We start from the raw sequence: 25,259 nt of genomic DNA on the forward strand, positions 1-25,259 counted from the left end.
GGCTTTCCCACTGGCACTAAAGATAGCTTATTGGCTGTGGCTGTGCGTATGAGGTCCAAGTCGGAAAGCCGAAGCCGCTGCGCTTCAGCCCTCACAAATTTGTAATCCCTTGTGCAGTTTGCACTCCTCCGAGTCCGAGTCCAAGACCAAGCCTCCAAGGAATAAGAATAGTCCAGTCCTCTAGAGGCTAGTCTAGTCTCCTACCATCCATCCATTACTTCCATTTTCAGTGAGAGGAGAAGGGAGAGGTTGAAAACTCTGGGAAGTGGGAAGTGGGAAGTGAAAGGTGAGAGCAGAGAAAAATCTACTCCAAAGATTAAAAATAATAATATAATTAAAAAAACAGGGAAATTGAAAAACAGAAGACTCTTATTTGACGATGAAGACTTTAGTGTTGGTGGCACCTTCCTCCCTACGCTACTGCTCGTTTTCTCCTCCTTCTCATATTAATAATGGCTTCCAAATGTTACCTCCTTTCCTTTGCTTTCGACACTCAAGACTCTTCTCGCTTTCCTCTCGCCGTCGTCCTCTCGCAATGGCCTCTGCAACACCTTCCACTCAGGTGAGACCTTTTCTCTTTTTCTTCATATATCAGCATTTGAAAGCTAGGGTTTACCTATTTTCGTCTTCATGAACGTATGCAATCATCTCGAAAATCGGTTTCGCATGAGATAATTGATCGAACGGTTATTATTACGTTGCTGCTGATTATTGAAGAATTTGATAGGTAGGAAGTTTATTGTTTTGTTTTCTGCTTCTTATTTTTGAATAACTTTGTTTGGTCTTTCTTGTTGTTTTTCTTGTTTAGGGAGTTTCTTCTGGTGACGTTGACAGCGAAGCCAGCGTTTTCCAACTGATCCAAGCTCATCAGGTGGTTTTTTTAAGCTTTTATCTTTAAATTTATTGGAAGATGGAACCGATGTACTTATCTGTTTAGAGAGTTGTGTTGTTGGGAATCGGAATTTGGTTTATCTGTTGCAGGAAAAGGCTGCTCGGCTTCCCCCTGTTGAAGAAGTAAAAACTCTTCTGGATCGCAGTGTCAGGGGTATGTTGTCTACTTTCTCACAGGTATTGGTTCATGCACTTAACTTAGGCCCTATTATATTTAGAGGAAATGATTGTGTTTTCATTCGTCTGATGGTTTTATTTCGGGCCCTTTAAATTTAGTTTCGGAAGTTAGCAGAGTTTGGTTGTGCTTTTCCTATCCTAATTTATATCTGGATTCTGGAGTAGTTTATCTAATATGAAATTGCCATTTTTGCTTCATTCTAATATGAAGTTTTATTTATTTATTTTCTCTTTCTTAAGGAGGCACCAGAGTTGGAAGGTAACCAATTGATCACTTAGGATATTTGTTGATATGACCATTTATAAAAATGAATGCTTCATAGCTTCCTGTTCATTTCAAAATCAAGGAATTGGTTTAAAAAATGCAGAGGAGATTATGGTCTTTTAAGTTCACCCCTATAACACAGATTATTATTGGTGAACTAACTAAAAATTTTCTGATCGGTAACCATATCAAGTGCATTTACTAAATATGTGCTGAAACGTACTATCATCCATCTACCCCACAGAAAAGGAGATATGATGCAACCCTCCTTAGATGAAAGGCTATCCTGGGGGCAACTCTGTTTTCTCAACACCCTTTCTGGCTAGATTACCAATCTCTGTATCCATTTGAATGAGATGTTCACTGTATAGTAGATGTATGGCCTCTCTGATATGATGATAGAGTGCCAAATGGCCCTAAGTACCACCTTTAAACCAGTTGATGACCATTGTGGATTTCCTTCCTCCTCAACCTGCTCCTTTTTAATAAGTTGTATCAATATAAGGCCCTGAGTAAGGACTTTACATCTTTAATTGAGAGTAAGGACATTATCTATGCTCTGTGTTACATGATCCAACTGGAAACTGGACCTGAGTACACCAGTAATGTTTCTTCTTTGGTATTTTTGAATGATCCCTTCGTTCTGGTGGTCTCTGGGTTCCTTAAAGAGAAGCTATCACAATCAAGTTTGACTACTGACTGCTGAGGAAGGACGGATCCAATCCTGTATTGCTATGTCTGGTGGTGGACTGTGCATTACACACCACTGCAAATAATAGCATCAAATTGATTGTCCCTGAAATTCAATTTCATGCATGCCCAGTGTACCACTTAGATGGTGATAATGTCAATGAAGACCTTCTTTGATAGAATGTGGTTAGAGAAGATTATAGCATTCTTCTCTTCCCATATGACCCAAAGGTTAGCTATCCAGGTGCAAAACCTTTGCACTCTTATTGAAGGTGATAGGAGAGTTGGTCCAAAGATGCTGAGAATTTAATCAGGTGGTACCTGGCTGATGCCAAACAAAAGGAAAAACAAATCTGTGTAACATGTAATAGACATAAGGAGGTGGTAGATAGCCTCATGCCCTTAATTTATGAGGTATAGGACCAGACATACTACTTTGGCCAGAAATCCGACCATGCAAGCTGGACTTGAAATGATAGCTTTAAGGAAAGAAGATCAAGACTAACATCCTTAAGGATCAATTTACCAAATACAGGCATCAGCTATTAAAGGAGATGATATCATTTGTTTCCTGGTCATAATGTCCTCTATGGAAGCTAAGGTTTCAGCTTTTAAGAAATACCCAGTTGACAAAATGGGCAAATGGGTTTGTTTTTGAAAAAGGGATATATAGAGTATGGAGAAGCTAATCATAAAGATGGGTATCATGGATTTCTCCTCTCCAGAAATCCTTCTAGACTCTGAGAATCCTGCTATGAGAATGATCTTACCTGATGAAGAATGAAACAAGGAGGTGGTAGGTGTATTCATAACAGACTACTTCATCCAACAGAAGATGGTTTTCTAAGATGCTCAATGCAATTAACTTGTAACGGGTTTGTAGGAATATTAACGAATCTTTTGTTCAGGTAGATCGGGATGTCTGTGAATGACTTATTCTTACGCTAGGGAAGAGGTGAATAGGGAAAGAAAAGATCTTTCTGGGTATAAGGGTATGTGGATCTTGGCTACATAGGTATTTTGCTGAATGAGTAAGTAGTTTTATTAAAGAGAACAAAAGACAGTACAATCAGTCTTGGAGGAGGCACGAGGTGCTACCTCCCTTTTAGGGTGAGTATAATCTTGGCTACATAGGTTGATCAAAAGGATGCACTGTTAAGATATCCCCATTGACAGATCACAATGCCCTTATGTGTACTACTTGTTCCATGTATGATTTTACAATTTCCCCTTCTATGCTGCATTTGTGTTAGCTTATCAAAAAATGCAGTACTCATTTATAACTAATTATAAGTGTGCCAGAACTGAATAGATTGTAGAAAACCTCAGTAAATAAATGGCTGAACCCAAGGGGATATGAACTATGAAGTGGATTTCGTCCATCTGATGAGTATCAATCTTGGTTATGTTGTTAGTGAAGATCCCAACCTGATATTGGGTTTTATTCCCAGTTTATGAGGCTTTGCAAATGCTTTTGTTTTATCTCAGGCAAGCAGCCATCCAGTGGACCCACTTATCATGATGATTTTCAAAGTGTTATGTACATGTCATTATACAAGTACAAATGCTAAATCCATTGAAAATTCTTTTGGTTGATAGAAAACAGATATTTAGGCATGGAGAGGAATGATGGATATTTTTTTGGGTAAGGATATGATATCATATTGTCATATTTCCAAAACCTTTGGGTATGGTTTGGGTGTTGCATGAACTTATGTCTGTTTTTTCACCATCTGATAAATTATAATGATTGAGATGGCTAATTCAGTTTAGTCTTGACTTGTAGTAACCTACCTTTTCTTCTGCAGAAGTATGATGGCTACCCATCAGGTTCAATGGTTGACTTTGCATGTGACCACAATGGATCTCCAATATTAGCAGTCAGCAGCCTTGCAGTTCATACAAAGGTTTGCACTTTGACGGAGAAATACTTTGATCAGAACATCCAAGCTACATGCATGAAATGCTTTTTATGGATCACATGGCATGGGTCCTATTTAGCAACTAGGTTCTCAATACTGATATTCCTGGTTACTCTGTGTTATTGCTTTGGATATCTTGAACTGCAAAATAGCCCCATCATTGGTTGGTCGAACAAAAATAAATTAATGCAATTTAAGGTGACTAGGATTATACTCTAGTTATTTTTGGCCTAGGAAATAATTTGGGTTGGACCTGTTGAATGCTGGATCCAATTCTTTGCAGCCCCCTCCTTTGTTTTCAGTGTCCCCTGCATTTCTTTCCCCTTGTGTTGTAGGTAGGATGAGAAGCAAGTAGCATGTGCAGAAGTTCTTGTCCGAATTTTCTTTTGGACATATCTTTTTGATTTACTTTAATGAGGAGTTGCGAACTAGTGGTGTATATAATTGTTTATTTGGTTTATATTGTCATTGTGCCATAAAAAAGCCTGGAGTTTTTGATGGCTTATTGGTATATGCAGGACTTGTCGGCTAATCCCAAGTGCTCTCTTCTTGTAGCAAGAGATCCTGAGGATAGGACTGATTTAGTAGTCACCTTACATGGTGATGCAGTTTCTGTATGTTCTTCTCTCTGTGGTTTGATATTATGCTGTTAGTTCTGTTAATCACACCTTTCCTATTTTTCTTGTATCTGGTAGGATCATTTCCATAGCCATCAAGCTGTAACTTTCTTCCTTCAATTACTTTGAAACTTTGGCCCTCAAAGTTTGGATTAATTATTTTTTTCAATAATGGTTTTTGTTTAGGTTTCTGAAGAAGATAGGGTTGCTGTGCGTGCAGCATACCTGAAAAGACATCCAAATGCATTCTGGGTAATGTTTTCCTCTTTGTAACACATTTCTAGCATTATATGCTCTAATTTGGTGCTCTTGGCACACTTACTGTAGTATGACTTTCCTACCTGAAGGTTGACTTTGGTGACTTCCAATTTGTGCGTATTGAACCAAAAGTTGTGCAGTATGTATCTGGAGTTGCGACTGCTATATTGGGATCAGGAGGTATGATGCCCTATTGAGTTAATATCATGCAATTGTGCCCCTCTCTTGTCCAAGTCTATGCCAAATTTATGAGCTCCTTCCTAGGAAAACCTCTGAAACTCTCTCTTCCCTGCATCAGAAGGAAGTAACTACCTGTTAATGTGCTACTGCAGCTGTTATTTCTCATTTTGTGTGCTTTTGCAGGGGAATAGATCTATGCTTTTATTTCCCCGTCTTATAAGAGTATTTCCCTGTTGTTATTGCTTTATAACTATCTTTTTTCCTCTTCCAGAATTTGACAAGGAGGAATATAAAACTGCAAAAGTTGATTTCATATCTCAGTTCTCCAATCCTGTCACGGTATTCACTGATTTAGTGATTTTCCTCTATATTTTGTCAAATTATATCAATGATGGCTGATGTTATTCTATTATTTTATGATTTTATCAGTCTCACATGAATAGAGATCATGCAGAAGATACAAAGGCAATTGTGCAACACTCTACTTCAATTCAGGTATTTGGATCATCTCTCTAAACATTATGTTTTCACCTTCAGTTGAGACTTGGCCTCTAAGTACGTAATTCCATTAGTCGGTTTCTCTTTAAATATCTGGCCATGTTTATCAATTTTTGACAGGTGGTTTGGCCATAAATTTCAGATATACATAGGTCAATTTATTGATGCCTTATCCTAACTATTTTGGTTGGGGAGTCCTCTTCCACCATTCAAGTTGTCAGTCGTATCCCTTAATAAGTTGAAACAAGGACTTCTGTCTAAATGGGCTTGACTAAATTTTATGCATGTTGTTACCTAGATGATCCTCCTTTATTTGGGGTATGAACAAGCAGTGCAAGAGAAATCTTTGCAGTAACTTCATACAAGGTTTATTCATTGGCTGAAAACCTTGGATTTGTTTGCAGAATTTTCAGTAGATGATCTGATTAGAAATTGGAAGGAAATTGCAAATTCAGCCTCAGTCAGGAAGGTCTCAAGCTCCTACTGGAACCCCCCCACCTCTTGGCTTTACCAAACTGAATTTTAATGGCAGCAGCGTCGGTAATCCAGGGCCTTCTGGAATTGGGGGAGTCATGAGGGATGAAAAAGGGAATGTGATAGCCATGTTTTCTGGTCCAATTGGAGTGGGAGACTCTTTGAGGGCTGAGATTTTAGCAGCTCTGGAAGGGGTTCAAGGGGCTAAAGATCTGCACTTAAACAAGCCGATCATAGGAGATTTTGAGACTGTAGTGAGCTGGTTAAAAGAAGACAACTCAAGACTTTGGAGCTACAGAAATGAAAAGAGGAAATTTAACTGGCTGACCAAGGATATGGAAGTTCGATGCACATGGGTAAAGAGAAGTGCAAATTCTTTTGAAGATGGCTTAGCTAGGCAAGGGGTGAATAGGAGTTCTGTTTTTTGGGCTCAGTTGTAATTGCTCTTGTATTTTGGGTGTTTAGTGACAGTTGTGGGGAGTTAAGATATTTTAGCTCCCCTTCTATGTATTATCTTTCTTTAATCATTTAATGAAATCTCTATTATTGATTAAAAAAAAAGAAATCATTGCAGTAACTAAGTTTCACGAAAATGAGGGGATATCGTAGATACTATACATACTTTCCATCTCCTTTCTTTTTACAAGGATGATATACAAACTGTCATATTTATTAACTGGACCGAAGAAATTTGTTCTTAAAGGAAATGTAAATGAAAGTATGAAATTATTTGCCTGTTCTTCCCCTTTAGGTGGACTTTGCTTACATGTTGGACGTGGACAGTCTTGGTTTCAATGTTAAGGTAATTCTGACTCTTATCTCTGGATAATTGTTCTGTTGCTTTGTGGTAATGAGAATTGGTTTCTGGTAAAAGTTTGAACTTTGAAGATCATTCATTGGAAGTTTGATCAAAGTGCTAAGTTGCAAATCCCAACTGTGGAGGTTTGGACCTAATCAAATAATTAAATAATTTCTGATTCATTACTTGTTCTCTCTTTACTGTCTTGTTTTGGCTAGTGAATGGAAAGCATTTATTCTTAGATTCTGGATAAGTATAATCATGATAAACCATAGATTTTGTTGTTCAGTGTGGATAACCTTTGGTGTTCTCACTCTATTTGCTGCATTTACCATTTTGTGGGATTGACTGGATTGTTCCAATGGTTATATCATTCCAAATTCTGTTGTCCATGCTAATTCTTAAATTGCACAGTTTGTGGTGATTTTGATGTCAATAGGATCAATTATTATAGTGGGTTTCTCTGTACTTAATCTCCATTATTTGCTCTATCTAGTTTCTTGCAGTTTCCCTTATATACTGATTCATAACTGTTCTGCCACTATGACACTCCATTTTTCTTAGGCTGGTTATCAAGGAAGTACCTTCAAGCTTCGGATTCCTTTCCCAAGACGTGCAGAGGATAGAAAGTAATTTTTTTCTTAGCTATGGAAAGATTCTTAATCTCATACAAAAGTTCAAATGATATTTGATTCTCTTCTATTAACTCATCCTTAATGCTTCAGTGAAGTGAAAACTAACTCATGCAATAAAATATATTATGTGTTTTTATACATTAACATGTTCACTTTTCCAGGAAGGAAAAAACAATGCTAATCATAAACTTTAGAGAGGCACCTTGCATATTGGACATACTTGTGAATCTAGTGGTATAGTTGTGTTCATGATGATGGCACCAATTCCAATTTTAATTTAAGTGGTATCAAATGGTGCCAACATCTTCCCCACGTGTCATGATTCATGTCAACATAAAAGGTGGAGTTGATGCGACTTGAATATGCTTCTTACATGAAATCATGGACCAGAAAGGGCAACCTCTTGGCTTGCTCTAATCCTGGGATCTCAGATTGGTTAAACTGGCTAACACTCTTTCATATGTATTATGATACTCACCTGTTGAAAAATGCTTTTTTATTGATCAAACTAATCCAATTGTAGCATCATGCTTCTATGCAGTATTTGATTTGGGATAGTTTTCCTGTCTAATGAAAATTTTTCCCTGTAGGGATGTGAAGACTCTTATTGTGGAGATGCTTCAAGCTGCTAAGGCATCAAATTAATTGATCCCAAATCTGTACCATGAAGAGGTATGCATCAATTAATGTTTTATCCAAGTTGCTGGTATTTTGCTTCCTTGTTCTTATTCTTTTCACTATCACAGTAATGTCTTGCTTCTTCAATGATCTTAATTGTACATTGATCATTTTTGCATTTATCCTGTTATCATCCTAGATCTAGATGCCCATTAAAATATATGTATCCCAACCAAATTGTATGATGATATTGTAGATTAAGTAAATCTGTTTTTGTTAATGGCAGCAAGTATTGATTGGTGTAAGGTTCACCTTTGGGTTGTCAAAATTATTAGTTAACAGAAATAGAGAATGCCTTATTGGAGTTTATTTTTGCTAATATGGCAGAAAGTATGGGGTGTAATGGTCATATCTGGACTGACAAGATTATTAAGTCGCACATGGATATGGATAACTTTTTTTGGTTGTACATTTAACTGTCATTGCTCGTAAGGTATGAAATACAAACCATGGTAAAACATGAGAATGCTTTGCTCACTTATATGGGATTATTGAAGATATATCCATTCAACATATATGTCGTCGGATGTAAGACCCTGATGATGTGAAGAAATGAAGAGATTACTTATGACTTATGTGATGATCTCTCTCCTGTGACAGTCTTATTACTAATCTCAAAGTATTCACAGATTAGAAGGTTGTTTGGCAATTTGCATCACTCAACGCTTCCTCTCTCATTGTTTGTGAAACTGTATCCATTAGTTAATATTCAAAAGTTAAAAAGACCCAAACTACAACCTGATTTCTTGCTACATGAAACCAACCTTGTCAGTTGTTTCCTTAAAAAAGGGTTGAGAGAAAACTGCAAAATAATTCTAATTCTGATTGCCTCTTCAAGTGGCGGCTAATTGGGTGAGGCATAGCCCAGAAGCTATAATGACAAGACACTTTTATCACTAAAAATTCCCCTTTTACTGAAAAGAACCCAAAAAAAAATCCACTTTTAATCGACCACTCCAAAGCGGGCAATATTTAGGATTATTCACTATCTCATTGCCTGCAACTAGGTTGGATTGATTACTTTGTGCCGCACATAGGCAGTTTGGGGTAGGTCCAGGGGAATTGGACCACAGGTTTTGCTTAATTTGTTACGGCATTTATCCTATATAAATCCTTCTATCTTAAGCCAAACTGTCTGTTTCCCAAATCTTGATGTTCATAAGCGAACTGTTGCTTTGTTTTACTTGTATTGCTCATCGTTCCATCTCCAACCTAGGGTCATGTTTACCATTTATGCTTCATTTGCTCATGCAGATAATTGTTCTGAATTCTGATCAATACATTGTCAAGAATTTGGTGAGCTGGTTGGCATTCTTCATTTCCTGGGGAATTGCTTTGTTGTTGTAACAGGAGTGAAAGACAGTGGTCGTGGTCTTGTGGAGAAAAGAAGAAAAATAAAATGGTAGATACATATCCAACAATTCCTACAAGCATACATGTATACAAGTATGTACGTTTATATGCTTGTGTATTTGGTGCACGTACTCGTCCATCTGACCAGGCAGATTGAATCTTCACTTGCATTACCCAAATTTATCTCACCTGTATCGTCACTCATTGAAATCATTTTCTTTGTAGACCGTTCAGAAAATAATAAATAAGCAATGAAGTAACTTCTTTTCGATCCGACTCAACACTCCCGTCTAGTCCTTAGCATTCTATCAATTACTTAAAATCCGAAAACTACTCTTTGTATGTCGTATGAGACCACTGTGCCATTTCCTTAGCAAGTCTCTAAAATCCAGACAGGACGGATGAAACAACACAATAATATATGCATTACCTATATCCATGTCTGTCATTTTGCAATATCATTCTATCAACTACTCAAACCATGAATTGGCATCTTGGTAAATTTATCACTCGTTGTAATGTCAAATTAATTGTCAATGGACTTGGACTTGATGCCTTTAGTTTCTAAAAATAAAAAGTTTAGCTTGTCGTTACAACTGAAAGATGCGTTGAGGCCTTTAATAAAGGGCAGGACCCGAAGTATAGAGTAGCTCCCTCTAAGCTTTCCCCAAGTTAAGGGTAAACCACTTTAACATACATGCCCACCCTGGTCGGTCCCTGAGAGCAATTCCATTTTTAAGCTCTCATTATATCATTCTATCTATCTGTCTGTCGGCCCTTCAGTCCACCTTTTACTTGATTCCTACAATAAAAATCTAAAATCTTGCCGGTTGCCACTTTTATTTTAAAAAACTAGGAATAGATTTAAGGCCTATTTCAAATTATCCCCCCCCCCCTAGATTTAACAGCAATTAGGTGGTTCATTCATGTCTTCAAAATCCTGACTGAAGCAAGTAGTGCCGTTCTTCCACCCACGATTTTTAAAACCGACCTGGAGACTGAACCGGTCAGGGGTCCGGTTACTGGGTCCAACAGTCTGACTGTTTGACCCGAATGGTTGGCCCGTTCTGACAAAAAATAAAAAAATTAAAATCGGTCAAAACCATTGAAACGGTTAACCGCCCGGATCAACGGTTTTCTGACCAAAATCAGTGGTTTTTATGAAAAATCCGGTTTTAAAGAAAACTGGAACCAGTAACCTGACCGGTTCCCGGTTTTTCCGGTCTGGTCTGATTTTGAAAACCATGCTTCCACCTCTCTCTCTCTCTCCTTCTTCTTTGGTCTTCACCACTACAACCATTCCTCCGCTCCAACTTTCTGGTCCTACTGAGACTGACTACCAATTCCCCTGTTCATGTATCCCGTTCAACTTGGTCAAACACATGGTTGCAATTAAACCATTGCAGCTGCGGTTTAATGATTTTGCAACACGCCATTTCGCTATACCAAAACTCAATGATGGGGATGACAACCGACTTCTGGGTTGATGGCGGTTTCACAAGTATGATTCCGTCGCCTGTTCAGCGGAAATGATGAAGCAGAAGAGATAGGGAAAAGAAGGGAAGCAGACACTGAATCTGAATCCCCTGCTCAGAGGTGTTCGATCGATAATAGTCGTAGAAGACGGGAGGAGTCGAATAAAAAGAAAATAGAAGACGAGGGGGGGGGGGAGTGAAGAAAGAGAACAAAGTGGAAGGGGACGACGACTATTTCATCTCTGCGGCGTCCTCGGTTCAGGTCTTCTTATGAACAGTAAACCTTCTAGTATTTGCTTTTTTCCTATTCGTTTCCTGATCTATATTCTTTGTCTTTCTTCGAGCTATCGCCATCGGGTTCCTCAGTGAAGAGAAAGAGTTTCAGGAAGGCCGGGCTGTAGCACAGAAACTTCACCGCTGATCAAGACTAGTTTAGATCGAGGGACTAAATTTGTCATCGGACACCTTGGAGTTGGGTTGGCAATTTGGCATGCAATCCAGTGGATCATCTTCCATGGAAGTTGAGAAATTCCAACCCAAACCAAAGTCCATTAAGTACGAGTTCAATTTGGTAAGGTTTCTGTTCCCCACATCGATTCACACCCCCTCAAAAAGGCATGGATGGAAATCTATACTCCAATTTATGGCCAGATGAAAATTGACACACCCAACAACATAAGCAACCTATAGACAGAGATGGGAATTTCAATGGTTATTTTTGAAAATTTGAAGGATAACAAAGGGTTAAAATAGTCTTTCAGTTTATTCTAATACTACATCGGGTCCAGCTCACTAATTACACCGAGATCTTAATTCTATTGTCCACAATTTCAGTGGTTGAACGCCTCAAACCAAGGGAGGGGTCTCTGATCTCTCACCCCCCCCCCCACCCACCCACCCCCCCTATCATCATCAATTCATCATCTATCATGATTCATGATTCATGTAGCACTTATTAGGAGCTTGTCGCTTGTGAACTGAAATACAAAATGGCAACTGTAAGGCATAAAACAAGAAAAACTCTCTAGAAAAGAAAGGGAGAAGAGAAGAGAAGAGATATCAAACTGAAAGAATCTTCGTAGAGTGGAGTTCGTTAAATGCAGGAGAAATTAAACAAATTTTTTTTTTTCAAGCAAAGGCAACTTGTACATCCGGAACAGAGACATCTCTGTTTTGGTTTTCTTCCTGAACAAAAAAGAAACAAAAAAAAAAGAAAAAGAAAAAACTGTTACAGGCTCTCTAGAACTCAAAATCAAAATGAATGCGTGCCTCAACCACTCATTCTGAATCGCTTTCCATGCTCATAGCCTTCAATCCTCTTGGTCTCTGCACCCACCATTCTCCAAATTAATCCAACCGTAAATCTTTATTAAATTAAAATATAAAAAAGGAAAAAGGAAAAAAAAAAGAAAAACAACAAATATCAAAACTGATTCCATACCTTCTTAGATGTCTTCTTCTCCCTCACCTCATATCTCTCTTGACAAAGATCAGATAACCAAGCACCAGGACTCACTAACTGCAACCCGATCCACCAAATAACACAAAGATCAGATTATATCCTCCAAGAAAAAATGGGTCTTTTATCAGTTCTGTTGAAACTTGAAACAGGGGGAGAGAAAGAGGGAGAAAGAACTCACGAGTATGGTCCTCTGTATATATTTGGCCCTCTTCTTGGGTCTCTGAGGAAGCTTACACCCCTTCATCGCCATGAAATCCTCTTCCTTTTCTTTGCTTGATAGTGAAATAAATAGCTTTGGCCAGACAACCGCTCTATCCTCTCCTTCATCCATGAAGATCTTCGCATTGTCATCGAACCCCATTGACCCTCTCGTCGCGTAGTATCGGTCTTCCTTTTCTGGCGAAGCTGACTTCCTGTTCTCGTTTATACTCGATGGATGTATCACCGATTCTGCGTTCCTATAACCAAAACAGCACCCAACAATAAATCGATTTCTGATGACTCGGACCTTGTTTTGTTGGAATTCCTTTGTGGGTTTTTCTTCTGTTCAGGTTTTTGAGTTTCTGAAACAAAAGAAAACCCCAAAAAAAAAACTCGATTTCTGATGCTTTCTATCTCATTTTCTTGAAATTTCTTGTGGAATTTCTCCTTTTTTAGGTCCCGAGTACTTGATACCAAACAAAATCTAAAAAAGAACTGTTTTTTTTTTTTTTTTTTATTTGACGTTCTCAAGCTCATTTTCTTGAGATTCTGTTCTGTGTTTTCTTATCTTCAGGTTTCCGAGTCCCTGAAACCAAACGGAACGGAAACGAACTGATATTTGATGTCGGGATTCTTGAAATTCTGTTCTGTGCTTATTCTCGGCCTCATCTTACCTGTTCATGGGATTCTGTTGTAGAGGAGGTGTTTCTTTCTCAGCTCTCACAACACGACGATCGACACGAGTAGTGATTCTCTTCCCTGCGATATCTCTGGCTTTTACCTTCACACATCGAAGCCTTTTTCTGTTTCCCCACTGTAACAGAAATTCTGTCTCAGGAGCTCTTCCGGGTCCTTGATGCTTTCCTTCCTTCTCCATGTCTGCATGAACAAAACAGAGTCAGTTAACAACCCATTTGGTTTGCTCTAATAACTCAAGATACCGGGATTAAAAAAGAAAAAGAAACAAAGTTGAAAGAAGAGAGAAAGATTTCTCTCACCTTAAGATCTATGGCTATTACAGAGGAATCCAGAGAAAACCCGTCAAATTACTCTGCAATTCGAAAGGATCAAGGAAGACCCATTAAGAGAAACCCACGGAAACAAGAAGAAATGAAATCTGTTTGAGGAGAAGACAATTAGAATGCAAACAAGGAAGAAGAGAGATGTATTACAAGGAAAGAATTTCATTCCAGAGCAACAAAGAAGATGTTATTCCTGCACAGAATGAGAAGATTCTTTCAAGAAAACAGAAAACCCAGATGAATTTTCTGAAATTCTCCCTTTCCTCCGCTATCCTTCACGGCTGGTAGCCAATCTTTCGCTTTGTGCTTCTCTGGTTCTCTCTCTCAAACTTCTGTGTTCTGTATTTCTTTCTATCCACCTTGTGGGTTCTTCATTCATTTCTCAATTTGCCCACTTTTCTCCTCTTTTATTTACAACCCAAATAAAATAATGGAAAATTATGATAACCATTTGATTCAAATAGACGGCCAGATGTTTGTTCCTCCAACAAACTTCGTCCCATGTTCCCTTGCCCAACCAAAAAGCCGATCCATCATCTCTCTCTCTCACACAGTCACAGATGCTTAATACTTCATATTCCAACAATTACTGTCCCTATGGGGACGATCTTAGTCCTCCAAACAATCTGTTCATTTGGTGTGTGGTCAGGGATCATGAGAAGGATCTTTGGTTTGTTTACCTGGGATGATTCTTGTATTGAGTAGGCGATCTCATCCAATTTAGCTTTCAGTAGCTTAATTAATTAAGCTAATAATGAATAATGATGGTGGTCTAATTCTTCTAATCCAAAAAACAACAAAGAGTACAGGGTCTGCATTTAACTTTTCCGCAGAAAAATATAAAGTATGCATGGGCATGGGCCCATGGCCTAAGAAGTAATTTCGTATTCACTTGCTATATGTAAAAAATTGACAGCCTTGGCTGTCTGAAAGCTTCTTGCATATGACACGTTATTATACTTAATTCTTTATTTGAATTTTTAGTTAAAAAAATATTGATCGTAATTACTCTTTTACCCAAATCCATAACAGTACATGTAAATGAAATCAACAAGCATTAAATTTCAAATTTCTAAAATAATGATGAAAAACCAATAAAGATATTAGACATGTAGGGATTTAAGGCCCCGTTCGTTTTTCAGCAAGTTTCTTATCCATGTTTTTTTTTTTTTTTTTTCAGGTAAATAAGGTATTGATCATTTTAGTTATAAAAATCCATTATTAAAAGGGGTATTTTTGTTTCATTCAACTGTTAGCAATTTTCTTCTTAGGTGGAAAAATTATTTATCCACCTAGGAGATGGATATCACTTACCCAGATAAATGATACCCAGGAAAATAAATTTTTTCTGGTCCCCACATTAATCTGAAAAATGAACATGATATTCTTGGTCAATGAAAACCAAAATCCCATTTACCAACTTTTTCCCTCTCAAAATCCAAAAAAAAATACATCCCCCAAGAGGGAAAACTTACCTTTGATAATTTTCTTTTATACTAAAACCCCTTACCCAATTTGAACTCAGAATTGTTAATGTTACATGTTTGTGGGGACTAGAGGGTGTAGCCTTTTATAAAACCTACCAAATGAGACAGCTACCTTCTCTTTTCAACTAGGGCAGGTGTCACGTTTTGTAGGTATTACATGTTATATTGTATGTTATACATATAAATATTATTATATGACATGCATAATTTATATTTTGTATAATATAATATAATGTATAAAACAAATACATATAGGCCCGGAATCAGGCCCAAGCTCGGGCCCAGCCCATGATCATCCCTAGTGTTGGTTGGGGTACAACTTGGGAGGCCCAACCCAAGCCCAGACTGACCCAGCCCACAATTTTACATGGCTGGATTGGATTTTTGGTCTTTTGGCTTGGTTGGGTCCAACGCCCTGGACTCTTTTTGGGCTGAGTTTGGGCTTAAGAATCCTTAGGTAGTTTAAGGTATTTTGATCTTCTTGGTGGAACCTAAGGTTTTATATTTCGAAAATTTCAGCCACTCTAATCCATGATCAAATTTCTCAAAGTTTTAGTCTTTCAGATGGAATCTTTTGTTAATTATTTCATTAATACTTATGGGCATGGACTGTTCAGTTTGAGTCTTTCTTTTTTACCCTCTTGGTTCTAAATATGACTTGATCAGGTTGACATTATTTATTTTTCCGACTCAATTTGTTCAGTTACTACCTTCACTAGTAGTTTGTCATGCACTGCTTGATCTTAAGCCCAACTAAGGGAGGAGGGTGTTAATGTTTGCAGCTATTAATATAAAAACATTTGGTCAATGATAACATGAATCCTGAGAAAGAATATTGATAGAGCATAATACTGAGACAGGATTCATGCAGCCCCCAAATAGGATTTAAGACTGAGCTTAGTTGAGTTGAATATTAGTAACTTGGTGAGTCACTCGAGTCACTGATGTAGAGATAGAACTTGCTATAGAAGAGCTTGTGCTTGTGATGTTTCCTATACCCTAACAAAAAGAGTGGAAAACTTGAGCATCCCCACAGTTCAGTAACCCAAGGAAACTGTCAATGTGGCTGAGCAGGATAGCTGTACTGAAAGCTCAGGCCCCAAATATATCTAGCCTCAATTTCTAGGAGAATCCACCCTTCCTATTAGTCACATGTGTTAAAATGATGCCTATCTATTAAAACAGATGACTAAGGTGTCATTTTGAAAGTCTTTTTTAGGAAGATCTTCCTACCAGCCATGACCAAAAGATGTACTGAGCTTTGAAATTTGGTCTTTAAAGTTTAAGAGTGTTTGATAATTTTAGGTTAAGTACACTGTAACCCAATGCAGACTTCTGAATGACAGCTCCCATAGTCTATTAGTAGCCACCCCCCCCTTATAAACTGCATCCTGCCCATGAATTTGGCATCAATTCACAGTCAGGATTCATCCCCTTGTACGGTGGGACTAAAAATATCTGACCTGGACTGATCAGTCATTCTCCCAAGATTTTAGGTGTGGAAAGACAAGACTTTCTGATTTTTTTTTTTTTAATCATTTTGGGCTTCCACTAGCTTTCTGGGGCGCAGGTCTTTCTAGCTTCCTGTCTTTCATTATTGCCAAATAGCCAAAAAAGGACTAAATTTTAGTCTTTCAATTTTGGAAAAGCCTGAAAGGCTCCAAGTCCCCCCACCCACCCACACACACAGACACACAGTTTTAGTCCCAAATTTTACAGATCAGTCCCCAAATATCCTGCCCCCATTTTCAGAAGAACCTACACTCTGCAAAATAAATTTTGGTTGATGTGAATCTCGGTATGTTTATCTAACCCTTTTCGCCTTTAAAGTACAATCCCTGATTTCTCAGGAGAATCTCCATCAATGCCTGAATGGAATTGGTGCTACAAAAACTATTCCATAAGCAGCTCTTCTACTAAACAAGTCTTACTATTTTCCCGGGGTTTTCAAAACTAAACGGTAAAACCTTGAAGACAACGTAGAGTGTAGTTGGGCCAACTGCACCTGGTGGATCAAGCAATAGACTCAAATGTATCTCACCAAGCTCTTGATATGGTTCTCAATCTGCGATCCAGTCTCCAGATGTTCCATCTCTTCTTGACTAATACCTGCAGCTGCTTGTTGGGTATCTATCCATCTCTTGGGTCCAAATATCTGCTTGCAGCTGATTCTTAAGCATAAACCCTAAATTTTTGAAATTCTTTGGATGGCATAGAATGAAAGATCACAAGATTGTTCTCATTGTTTAGAAGACCACCATAGTTTCCTTGCTTGCCAGTTATCAAACTGGATTCCTTGCTTGAGAACCTTTCTCAATACAATTCTACTTGCTTGACAAGTCACCTTGGTTTGCAATTGTTGGATTTTCTTATTCTTTGTTGAAGTTATTAACCATATCAGTCCAAGAATTGTCTTCTTTTTTCCACATACAGGACAGAAAGCTACCCAATAATTTTTCATCGGCTCTGAGAACCCATTTTTCCACAGAGCTTCCTTCTAATGTACTTCTCAAGAAGTACCCTTTTGAATTTTGTGACTTAATTGACAGAATTGATGAGGAGGGTTTTCGATTAAGAGTTTCAATCCACTGTGTTCTAAGTTCCCCCCAAGATTTGCCTTGGTAGAATATCATATTATGGATTTCGCTAATATGTTAATATGGCTCCTTTATCTGGGAACTGGGATGCATCAAATTAGTGAAGAATGGGTGGGATTTGAGATACATTAGCACTTCCAGTATGTTGAACAACGAAAAGCATTAAACCCCTTATCAAGATAACCTCGTCCCAGAATACCATAAACATTAATTTGGTAATATCCAATTGAATTGATCAAAAACTTCTTAAGAGGAAAGCATGGGGAAGAGAGAGAAGTATATATATATTTCTCATTTTCCTTGCATTTCTTTTCCCAAAGAACAAAATGTATTCCGTGATGAATTCCATGATGCAGTTCATTAAATCACTATGACTTAACACCAGTATTTCCTGAGAGGACCATCTATTTAATTTGATGGACGGATTTGATGTGGAAGATTCATTCATCAAGTGTTGTCATTGCCGGCATGAAGCCAACCATTACATGGGTATTAAATATTAACTGAGGTATTGGAATGTGTTTCTGATACTTATTTCAGTCTTCCTTCAGAAAATACAAATTACAAGAGGTGTTTTATTTTTTTATATTACAGTCTAGCCAACGGAAGCATCATTGATAAGATTTCAGGACATCCCCTTCGATGATCCAAAGATTGATTTATTGACTTCTCACTAATCAATTCCACCATCCAATTAACTCAAAGCCATAGAACTAGATCGAGTGGTTAAGGTTTGTTGGGGTTCCCTTTATGAGATGAGACCCACTAATAAAAACAAGAAAAAAAAGAAGGAAAAGAACGAAAGGTCAGACATTTTTGCATTGGCTTGTAAAACAAGTCAATACGTTCTTGGCTAATCAACGAATTGGAGAGAGTTCCACTCTCTCAAATCTAACAATTCTCTAGAAAATATTAGAGAAAAGAAAATGAGTTTTGAGAAGAAGGTTTTAAGAAGAAGAAAAAAATTTACAAGGACTGAACCGAATAAGATAAATCGGTTTTCAATATCTCTTCTTACCTCGTATTTCAACTCTTTGTGAGAGATTTATTATTTGCTATCTATTTTAATGATGTTTTCTGTTATTGAAATCCAAGAACTTTTTTAATGTTCATCATCTAATTGTAAATAGATAGAAAAACCTTGTATCCCATTACTATTATTGATAATAGATGATTTAGATTTCGGTCCGTAGTTTTTATCCTCACATTGAGGGATTTTTCACGTAAATCTTGATACCTATTACTATTGCTTGTTTTGTGTTTAATTGTTTGTTTCATTACTGCATGATTGATATTTTTTGTTAAGATCTCTTTGATTTGCGCAAAAAAAATATAGAGATTATTCCTAACAAGTTTTGCTCCTCAAATGCTACCCCAACAAGGCAACAAGTAGATTAATTGACGGTTCAGCAACAATAGTCAGAAGCTGTTTATACAAGCTCTTTGTTCGTATAAGATTCACACATTGAGTCTTCACAACACTACTTACTACCATCCTTACGTGTTGATGAAATCTACTACCATCTCTCAATGTAATTGATCTGTTGCTCGTCAACGAATTGCGACAGACAGTCACTGGGCTACCAATCTACCGTGTTAATGAAGAATGAAGACCCTTTGGGTCCATTTGCTTTGCAGTTGGAATCAAATGATTTATTCCCATGGTTTGTTTGGTTTATACTAAAATTGGAATGAAAATTAAAATCAGCTGAAATGAGATTTTATTTTCAAGGAGAAAGAGGGAATTGCTATTCCCTCAAATGGGGAATGCTATTCCACCAAGAATATGGGAATGGAATTTCTATTTCATATTTAGAATCAAAATGAATCATTTTGATTCCAATTTCAAACCCCTATACCTGTGAACCAAATGGGCCTTTTGTATGTTGCTGTTATTCACTGGGCCGCCAGAGCCAAACATTTCCTTTATGGGGTGAACAAAGAGAAGTAAGACTGCATTTGGCATTTCTTATTTTAAGGATTCATTTCCTTTTTGCCCTTAAAAACTAAGTGTCCTTGAAGAGCATTTTAACTGCAAAAAGAAGATAAATTTAAGAAATGCAAAATACAGTATGCAAAAAGGAGATAAGTCATTTTCCAATTACACATTCATTTTGGAAAATCCAGTCTACACGATCAACCCATTTAGCTGCATTCTAAAGTCTAAACCCAGTCTTCCCAAAACAAACTCATTTGACCAACATAGGGAATTCAGCATTAGGCTCAGTTTTGGGGAGAGTGCAAATAGATATATGTATAGTGCAAAACCATGTATTTGCACCGTACATATTTGTAAAGATTTCAGAGATTCACTACGCCTCCCATCTTGACTGTAACCAAAATTTTATTGGAAATAAATTGGCTTGATAAATTTCACATAGTTTATGCTGAACTTTTGTTTAGAAATTGGAATTCCAGGCTCCCTATCCTTGAAATACAACGTTTTCGAATTGCCATTGATTTGGACAGTTGAATTGTTTGGCTCAGGAACCGTTGAGGCAACCGGTTCTGTTATATCTAAAATCCGAAATCTGGTCAAAAACTGTTGAAAAAGTCAATAAACTGTTGATATGGGCGGTCGAACCATCAACCCGTTCAACAGTTTTTGATCATTTTTTATTTTTTAATTATTTTAAATTTTACTGTTAGAATGAGCCATCCATTTAAACCGGACGACTGGACCATTGACCCGGAAACCGGTGGCCAGAACAGTCCATTTCCGGGTCATTTTTTAAAATGTTGTTGAATTAAGACAGGTGGAATGCAATCCACCCAGTTATGTGAATTAGGGCAGCTCAGTGCACGAGGTTCCCGCCAATGTGGGGTCTGAGTGTGATAGGTGTATCCAGCCTTACCCATATACATAAAGAGAAGAGAGGTTGTTTCCAAAATATTGACCTGATCAATGATTGGGCCCATGCATTAATGCCCAAAAAGAAAATTGAGGCCCATAGGGCTGCGAAGGGTTTTTATTTATTTGAATTTGAATTCAAATCCAATCAAGTAAAGGGTGTTCCAAATTTCATCCATTTATAATGGGACTGAATGTGGATTCATCCTTTCATGAATTTTGATTTTAAAAAAAAAAAACTCCTAGTTGGATACTAGTTTTTTATTTATGATGCCGGTTGATTGGTTACAAGGTTTCTCAATATCATTGTGGTTGGTTATGTATGTATGCATGTATATTAGTTATTTTGAAGTCATTTTATTCATAATATACAGTATCCAAAACATTTATATCTGGATTTGATCAGAATCAGAATCTGATTGATATTGATTTAGTTCAAGCCAAATAGTAAAAATAAAATTTGGAGCTTTGGTACATCAGATTCAACCCGATCTATTATTCTATCTGCAGCCCTAGAGGCCCAGTGGTGTTCAAGTATACAGTTTGTTTGTTTTAAACTTTTAATCAAAAGCAGGGAGACCACTTGTACCAATACAAGCATAGCCAGAAGCTACAATATTCTGTACAGCCAGAGTCGATGAAGGGAGCTAAGCATTCTTGACACAGTCGACAGTTTTGCTTAATTACCAAATAATGGGAGAGGGAAATAACATAAGTTTGATTCATTAGAAAATGATTCCTAAACTTATATGGTTGTTGCCATGAACCATATATTCTTAGCAACACCTTTTAAAGGACAATTCAGAGCATTAATTAATGTGAGTTAAGCTGTCACTTTGCTACATAATTGTGTGGTTCTCCTCCTAATTCAATTCAATAATAAGAGCAAAGCAACAAAGCCTCCAAGAAGAATAGTTTGAAGGAAGTGGTGCTTATAGCATTAATGTGAGTTCGTATTTTAGCTGTGTGTTGTGAGTGAGAGAGAAAGATAGATTAACAAATTACATATTTAGGCAACTAATTTATAATCTCCACCCACCTGTTCTTGTTAGTTGAACTAACTTCCATCAACGTTGCCACGTATATATTTCATTTATTAGCCTTACGCTATAAATCTTACCTCTAATGGAATGGTCTACATTCCATTTATTAGCATTTTCTGTACCAAAGCAATCACACCTCTGCCTTCCGCTGATCCCAATGCCTAAAGAATCAAACCTCCTGTGACAGTGATAGTTGGTTTGTTCTGTCTAATACCGCTGAGGTCTCTTCTTTTACTTCTGTGTTTTGTGGTGTTATGTTAACTGTGAAAAAGAAAAACAAAAAATAAATAAAACTCTGTTGCGCATTATCTAGCTTTGTTCAAAGGGTACTGGTTTAGTTCTGAGCCCGCATGGCTTTTGCCTCAATTGGCTAGTCGTAACCATTTGAGAGGTCCCTTGTTGGCTTGTTTTGTAATAATCATCATCATAACTTGATTCGGAGGGGTTGGTTTAATGCCTGTCCACCCCTAAATCGGGGTAAACACCCCCATCCCATCCGTATTGGGAAGTCCCTGATATAATACGTATTGACTGATACGATCCGTAATATATTCAAGTTTTGAACCTTGATCCAGACTATGCTGAGTCCGGCTCTATTCCTCAAATTAAAGAATGCTCCTCACAACGCCTCTTAACCATACATTGAAAATATCTTTCATACTTTGTGTTGTTATTCATAGAAAAAGAGGTACTAATACATGGTGGCCTGGTATGGTTGTGTAAGATGCACCCTGTTAGGAGCAAACCCCGATACTTGCCCAGAATAGAATGGAATGGTAAAACAAGATTTATCATTTATGTAGCCAAGCTCATATAATTAAGATAAAGTTCAGAAGATGATGAACGAAGAGGGTGTCATTGTGGCATTATTACCAATTATAGTGAGATCTTCTCTATTATGGCTCCAATCATTTCCACTCCTCTTTCAAAGATGTCAAAATACTTTGGCAATCATGGTCTCATGGATTACATTCACTTGCAATTCTATTAAACATTACAAATTTAGTGAAGACAATAAACGAAGAGGGTGTCATTGTGGCATCTTTATTATAGCAGTTAATCCCAATCGAAAGATTGGCCCATCGATCTAGTTGGTGAGTTGGTTAGTTGGCATCCCTCCCAAATTGGACCCGAGATCAAACTCTTGGAAGCATAATAGCCGGTGGACCTCACGTGACGTGCATCTATTTTGTCCCCGCCCCCTGATTGTGATTCCCCTTATTGTGTATAATGTAAGAGTATCTGTGCCCCACAACGTCCCACAACACATCCCCACCGTATATTGAAAACATTTTCCGATGATAATATCAGAAATAATGATGTCATTATCGGGAGATGTTCCCAATACATGACGGGAATGTGCTATGGGGCACCCCCATGTGAGACGCAGATGTGAACTCATAATGTAATACCAGAAAAGAGGAAAAAAAATCAGGTTCCAATTGTACAAACAGAATGACAGATAAAATGCATGTCCTATTTTTCATGAAAGAAAGATTCCTGTAAAATTTATTACTCTCAATTATCCAAATATATCATCGGCAAATATATAAACCAGCATTTTATACCATAGAAAATCATGTTTTACAAGGCTTTTAATCCAAGTATAACTGAGATATGAGGCAAATTGAACATTGAAAATGCTTTTTTATGAAATATATACAGACAAATTTTGCTTGACACTGTTTGGCACTCCACACCCCTGCACATAATGTATGTATGAATTGAGGCAAAGTTTCACATAATGACACAACTCTTCTCTACTGTTGCTTTTACCTGTAATTAGTTTTTTTGTACGCTGTATTGGACTCGGGTTTCGACCTAAAAAGAGGTCTAGTTTTGAGGTGTTATCGCACATAAGACTCAGTTTGGAAAGCGTATAAATATTGTTGGGTAATGGGGTCACTGAAATTTTGGAGGAGAAGCTCTGAGGCACGTCTGAAAACACTATATTTAGAATGTTATTTGCCCCCACTCAGTTTCACTGAGTTTGCTTTTGGGTTATAGGCAAATCCGTTCCCATGATACAATAGAACCTTGGGCAAGAATCTGCAACCAGCAAAGTTGAAGAGTTATGTCATTATGTGAAACTGTAGCAGACCGAACTGAGAGAGAGAGAGAGAGAGTGAGTGAATTTCGAAAAATGTGTGTTTTTGAAGTCTGATTCATACTCCTTAAATAGTTTATGAAGAGGTATGAAGAAAATGTAGGTGCTGCTTCAAAAAAGGCACCTTGAAGCTTAAAATATTGAAAACAAAGCTTATAATTTTTCGATGTGGGATAAGTCCAAAACTGGGTTTTGTAAGAGAAAAACTAATTTTCTAAACAAGTGTATAGGTACAATTTCTCATGTAATTGACCAATCAAACCCATTAAATTAAATCTCTTATGAGATTAAAATCCAACAAATATAAATAAATTCAGCTTAGTTTGGAAAGAGTATAAATGCAAATACGTAAGGTGCAAAATCTTATATTTTGTATGTATTTATTTGTATTTGTACTTTTCCAAACTGCAAAATCTTTTATGTAATATTTTGAAACCTTGTATTTTTATTATATATATATATATAAATATATTTATATTGCCACTTTTTTTAAACAAATTTTTTGTACAATATCTGCCAATATTTTGAACCTTATTAAGCTATTAGTCTGTGAGGTGGCATTTTATTTATTAACTACATTTTTCTACTATTAAGTGAAAGAGCAGAGGCACCCCAACAAACATGATGTCTTTTTAACAAATAATAATGCCCCCACATCAGCCATCGGTCATCAACTGTATATGCTTTGGATGGGCTACAAATAAAACTGGCATGCTCACTCTTGACTGGTTTCATAGTCCGTAATGCACAAATTGACTGGTTTCATTTGTACAATCACTCCGATCTTTTATGGTTAATGTGGGGTGTTATGATAGGATAAACAACATCTAAGAATGATGAGAGATAATTTAGCCCATTCAATGATATGATGACATGTGGAGCAATTCGTCGATTTGGCAACATTTAACCTTGGGTCATTCAGTCAAAATACTGGGGCCTGAGCAGCTCACCACACTCACCGACTTGCCGAGGTGCCATATAGTATTCTTCTAGAAGCGAGTCGGCTGTCTCCGATCTCCTTGAGATCACGTTGCACACCAACGGACCTTATCTTCATCCTACCTGATTTGGATGAACCTAGATAAGCCTTATCAACTTACTTGGAGTCCACCTTTGGGTGCGAAACAAACTCCGGGTTAGACGAGCCAGTGATCTCGAACACGCATCATGAGTCCCACGGTAGTTTACCTATATAAAAGCTTTGCCTCCAGCCTCACAAGGTACGTGCGATTTAGCTCTCACAATTTACTATCATTCTCAAGCAATCAAACAATTTCCTTCACTGACTTAAGCATCGAAGTGCCCATACCGAGTAAAATACCCCAGGAGCTCTGATCTTCTTGCCTTATAGTTTGACCCGACCACGTAACAGTCCAACGTCTGAACTGCCTTCCACCAAGGAGTGACCAAATACCTTCGGGTGCGGAACAGACTCTGGGTTAGACGGGCCAGTGATCTCGGACATGCATAATGAGGCCCACGACAGTTCGCCTATATAAAGGCTCGCCTCCAGCCTCACAAGGTACGTGCGATTTAGCTCTCACAATTTACTATCATTCTCAAGCAATCAACTCATC

The 25,259-nt window shown here is 37.5% G+C and overlaps 2 protein-coding genes across 6 annotated transcripts; one reads left to right on the forward strand and one right to left on the reverse strand.

Moving 5' to 3' along the window:
- LOC104597672 (FMN binding protein) lies at positions 1-9,718 on the forward strand. 5 transcript variants are annotated; one of them, XM_010259358.3, is made up of 13 exons: positions 1-562; positions 809-871; positions 982-1,068; positions 3,832-3,930; positions 4,464-4,559; positions 4,749-4,814; positions 4,910-5,000; positions 5,272-5,339; positions 5,430-5,495; positions 6,724-6,774; positions 7,336-7,400; positions 7,997-8,078; positions 9,339-9,718. In XM_010259358.3, exons 1-12 carry the CDS (start codon positions 380-382, stop codon positions 8,049-8,051), a joined length of 990 nt encoding a protein of 329 aa, XP_010257660.1. In that variant the 5' UTR covers positions 1-379; the 3' UTR covers positions 8,052-8,078; positions 9,339-9,718. The 5 variants fall into 5 exon arrangements, with proteins under 5 accessions (XP_010257660.1, XP_010257661.1, XP_010257662.1 ...); XM_010259359.3 differs by having other exon boundaries at positions 49-562; positions 9,435-9,625; XM_010259360.3 differs by lacking the exon at positions 9,339-9,718 and adding an exon at positions 8,412-8,733 and having other exon boundaries at positions 49-562.
- A 2,259-nt stretch (positions 9,719-11,977) lies between these two features.
- LOC104597671 (uncharacterized) lies at positions 11,978-14,130 on the reverse strand. The gene is made up of 6 exons (XM_010259357.3): positions 13,748-14,130; positions 13,574-13,626; positions 13,250-13,454; positions 12,553-12,832; positions 12,354-12,431; positions 11,978-12,238 (listed from the first exon to the last, which is right to left on the reverse strand). The coding sequence occupies exons 3-6, from the start codon at positions 13,450-13,452 to the stop codon at positions 12,191-12,193; spliced, it is 609 nt and encodes a 202-aa protein (XP_010257659.1). The 5' UTR covers positions 13,453-13,454; positions 13,574-13,626; positions 13,748-14,130; the 3' UTR covers positions 11,978-12,190.
- Positions 14,131-25,259: the final 11,129 nt, after the last annotated feature.

The sequence above is a fragment of the Nelumbo nucifera genome, chromosome 7 (assembly GCF_055504915.1).
Source record: "Nelumbo nucifera cultivar China Antique chromosome 7, China Antique-T2T, whole genome shotgun sequence".
In the NCBI taxonomy this organism is placed as follows: domain Eukaryota; kingdom Viridiplantae; phylum Streptophyta; class Magnoliopsida; order Proteales; family Nelumbonaceae; genus Nelumbo; species Nelumbo nucifera.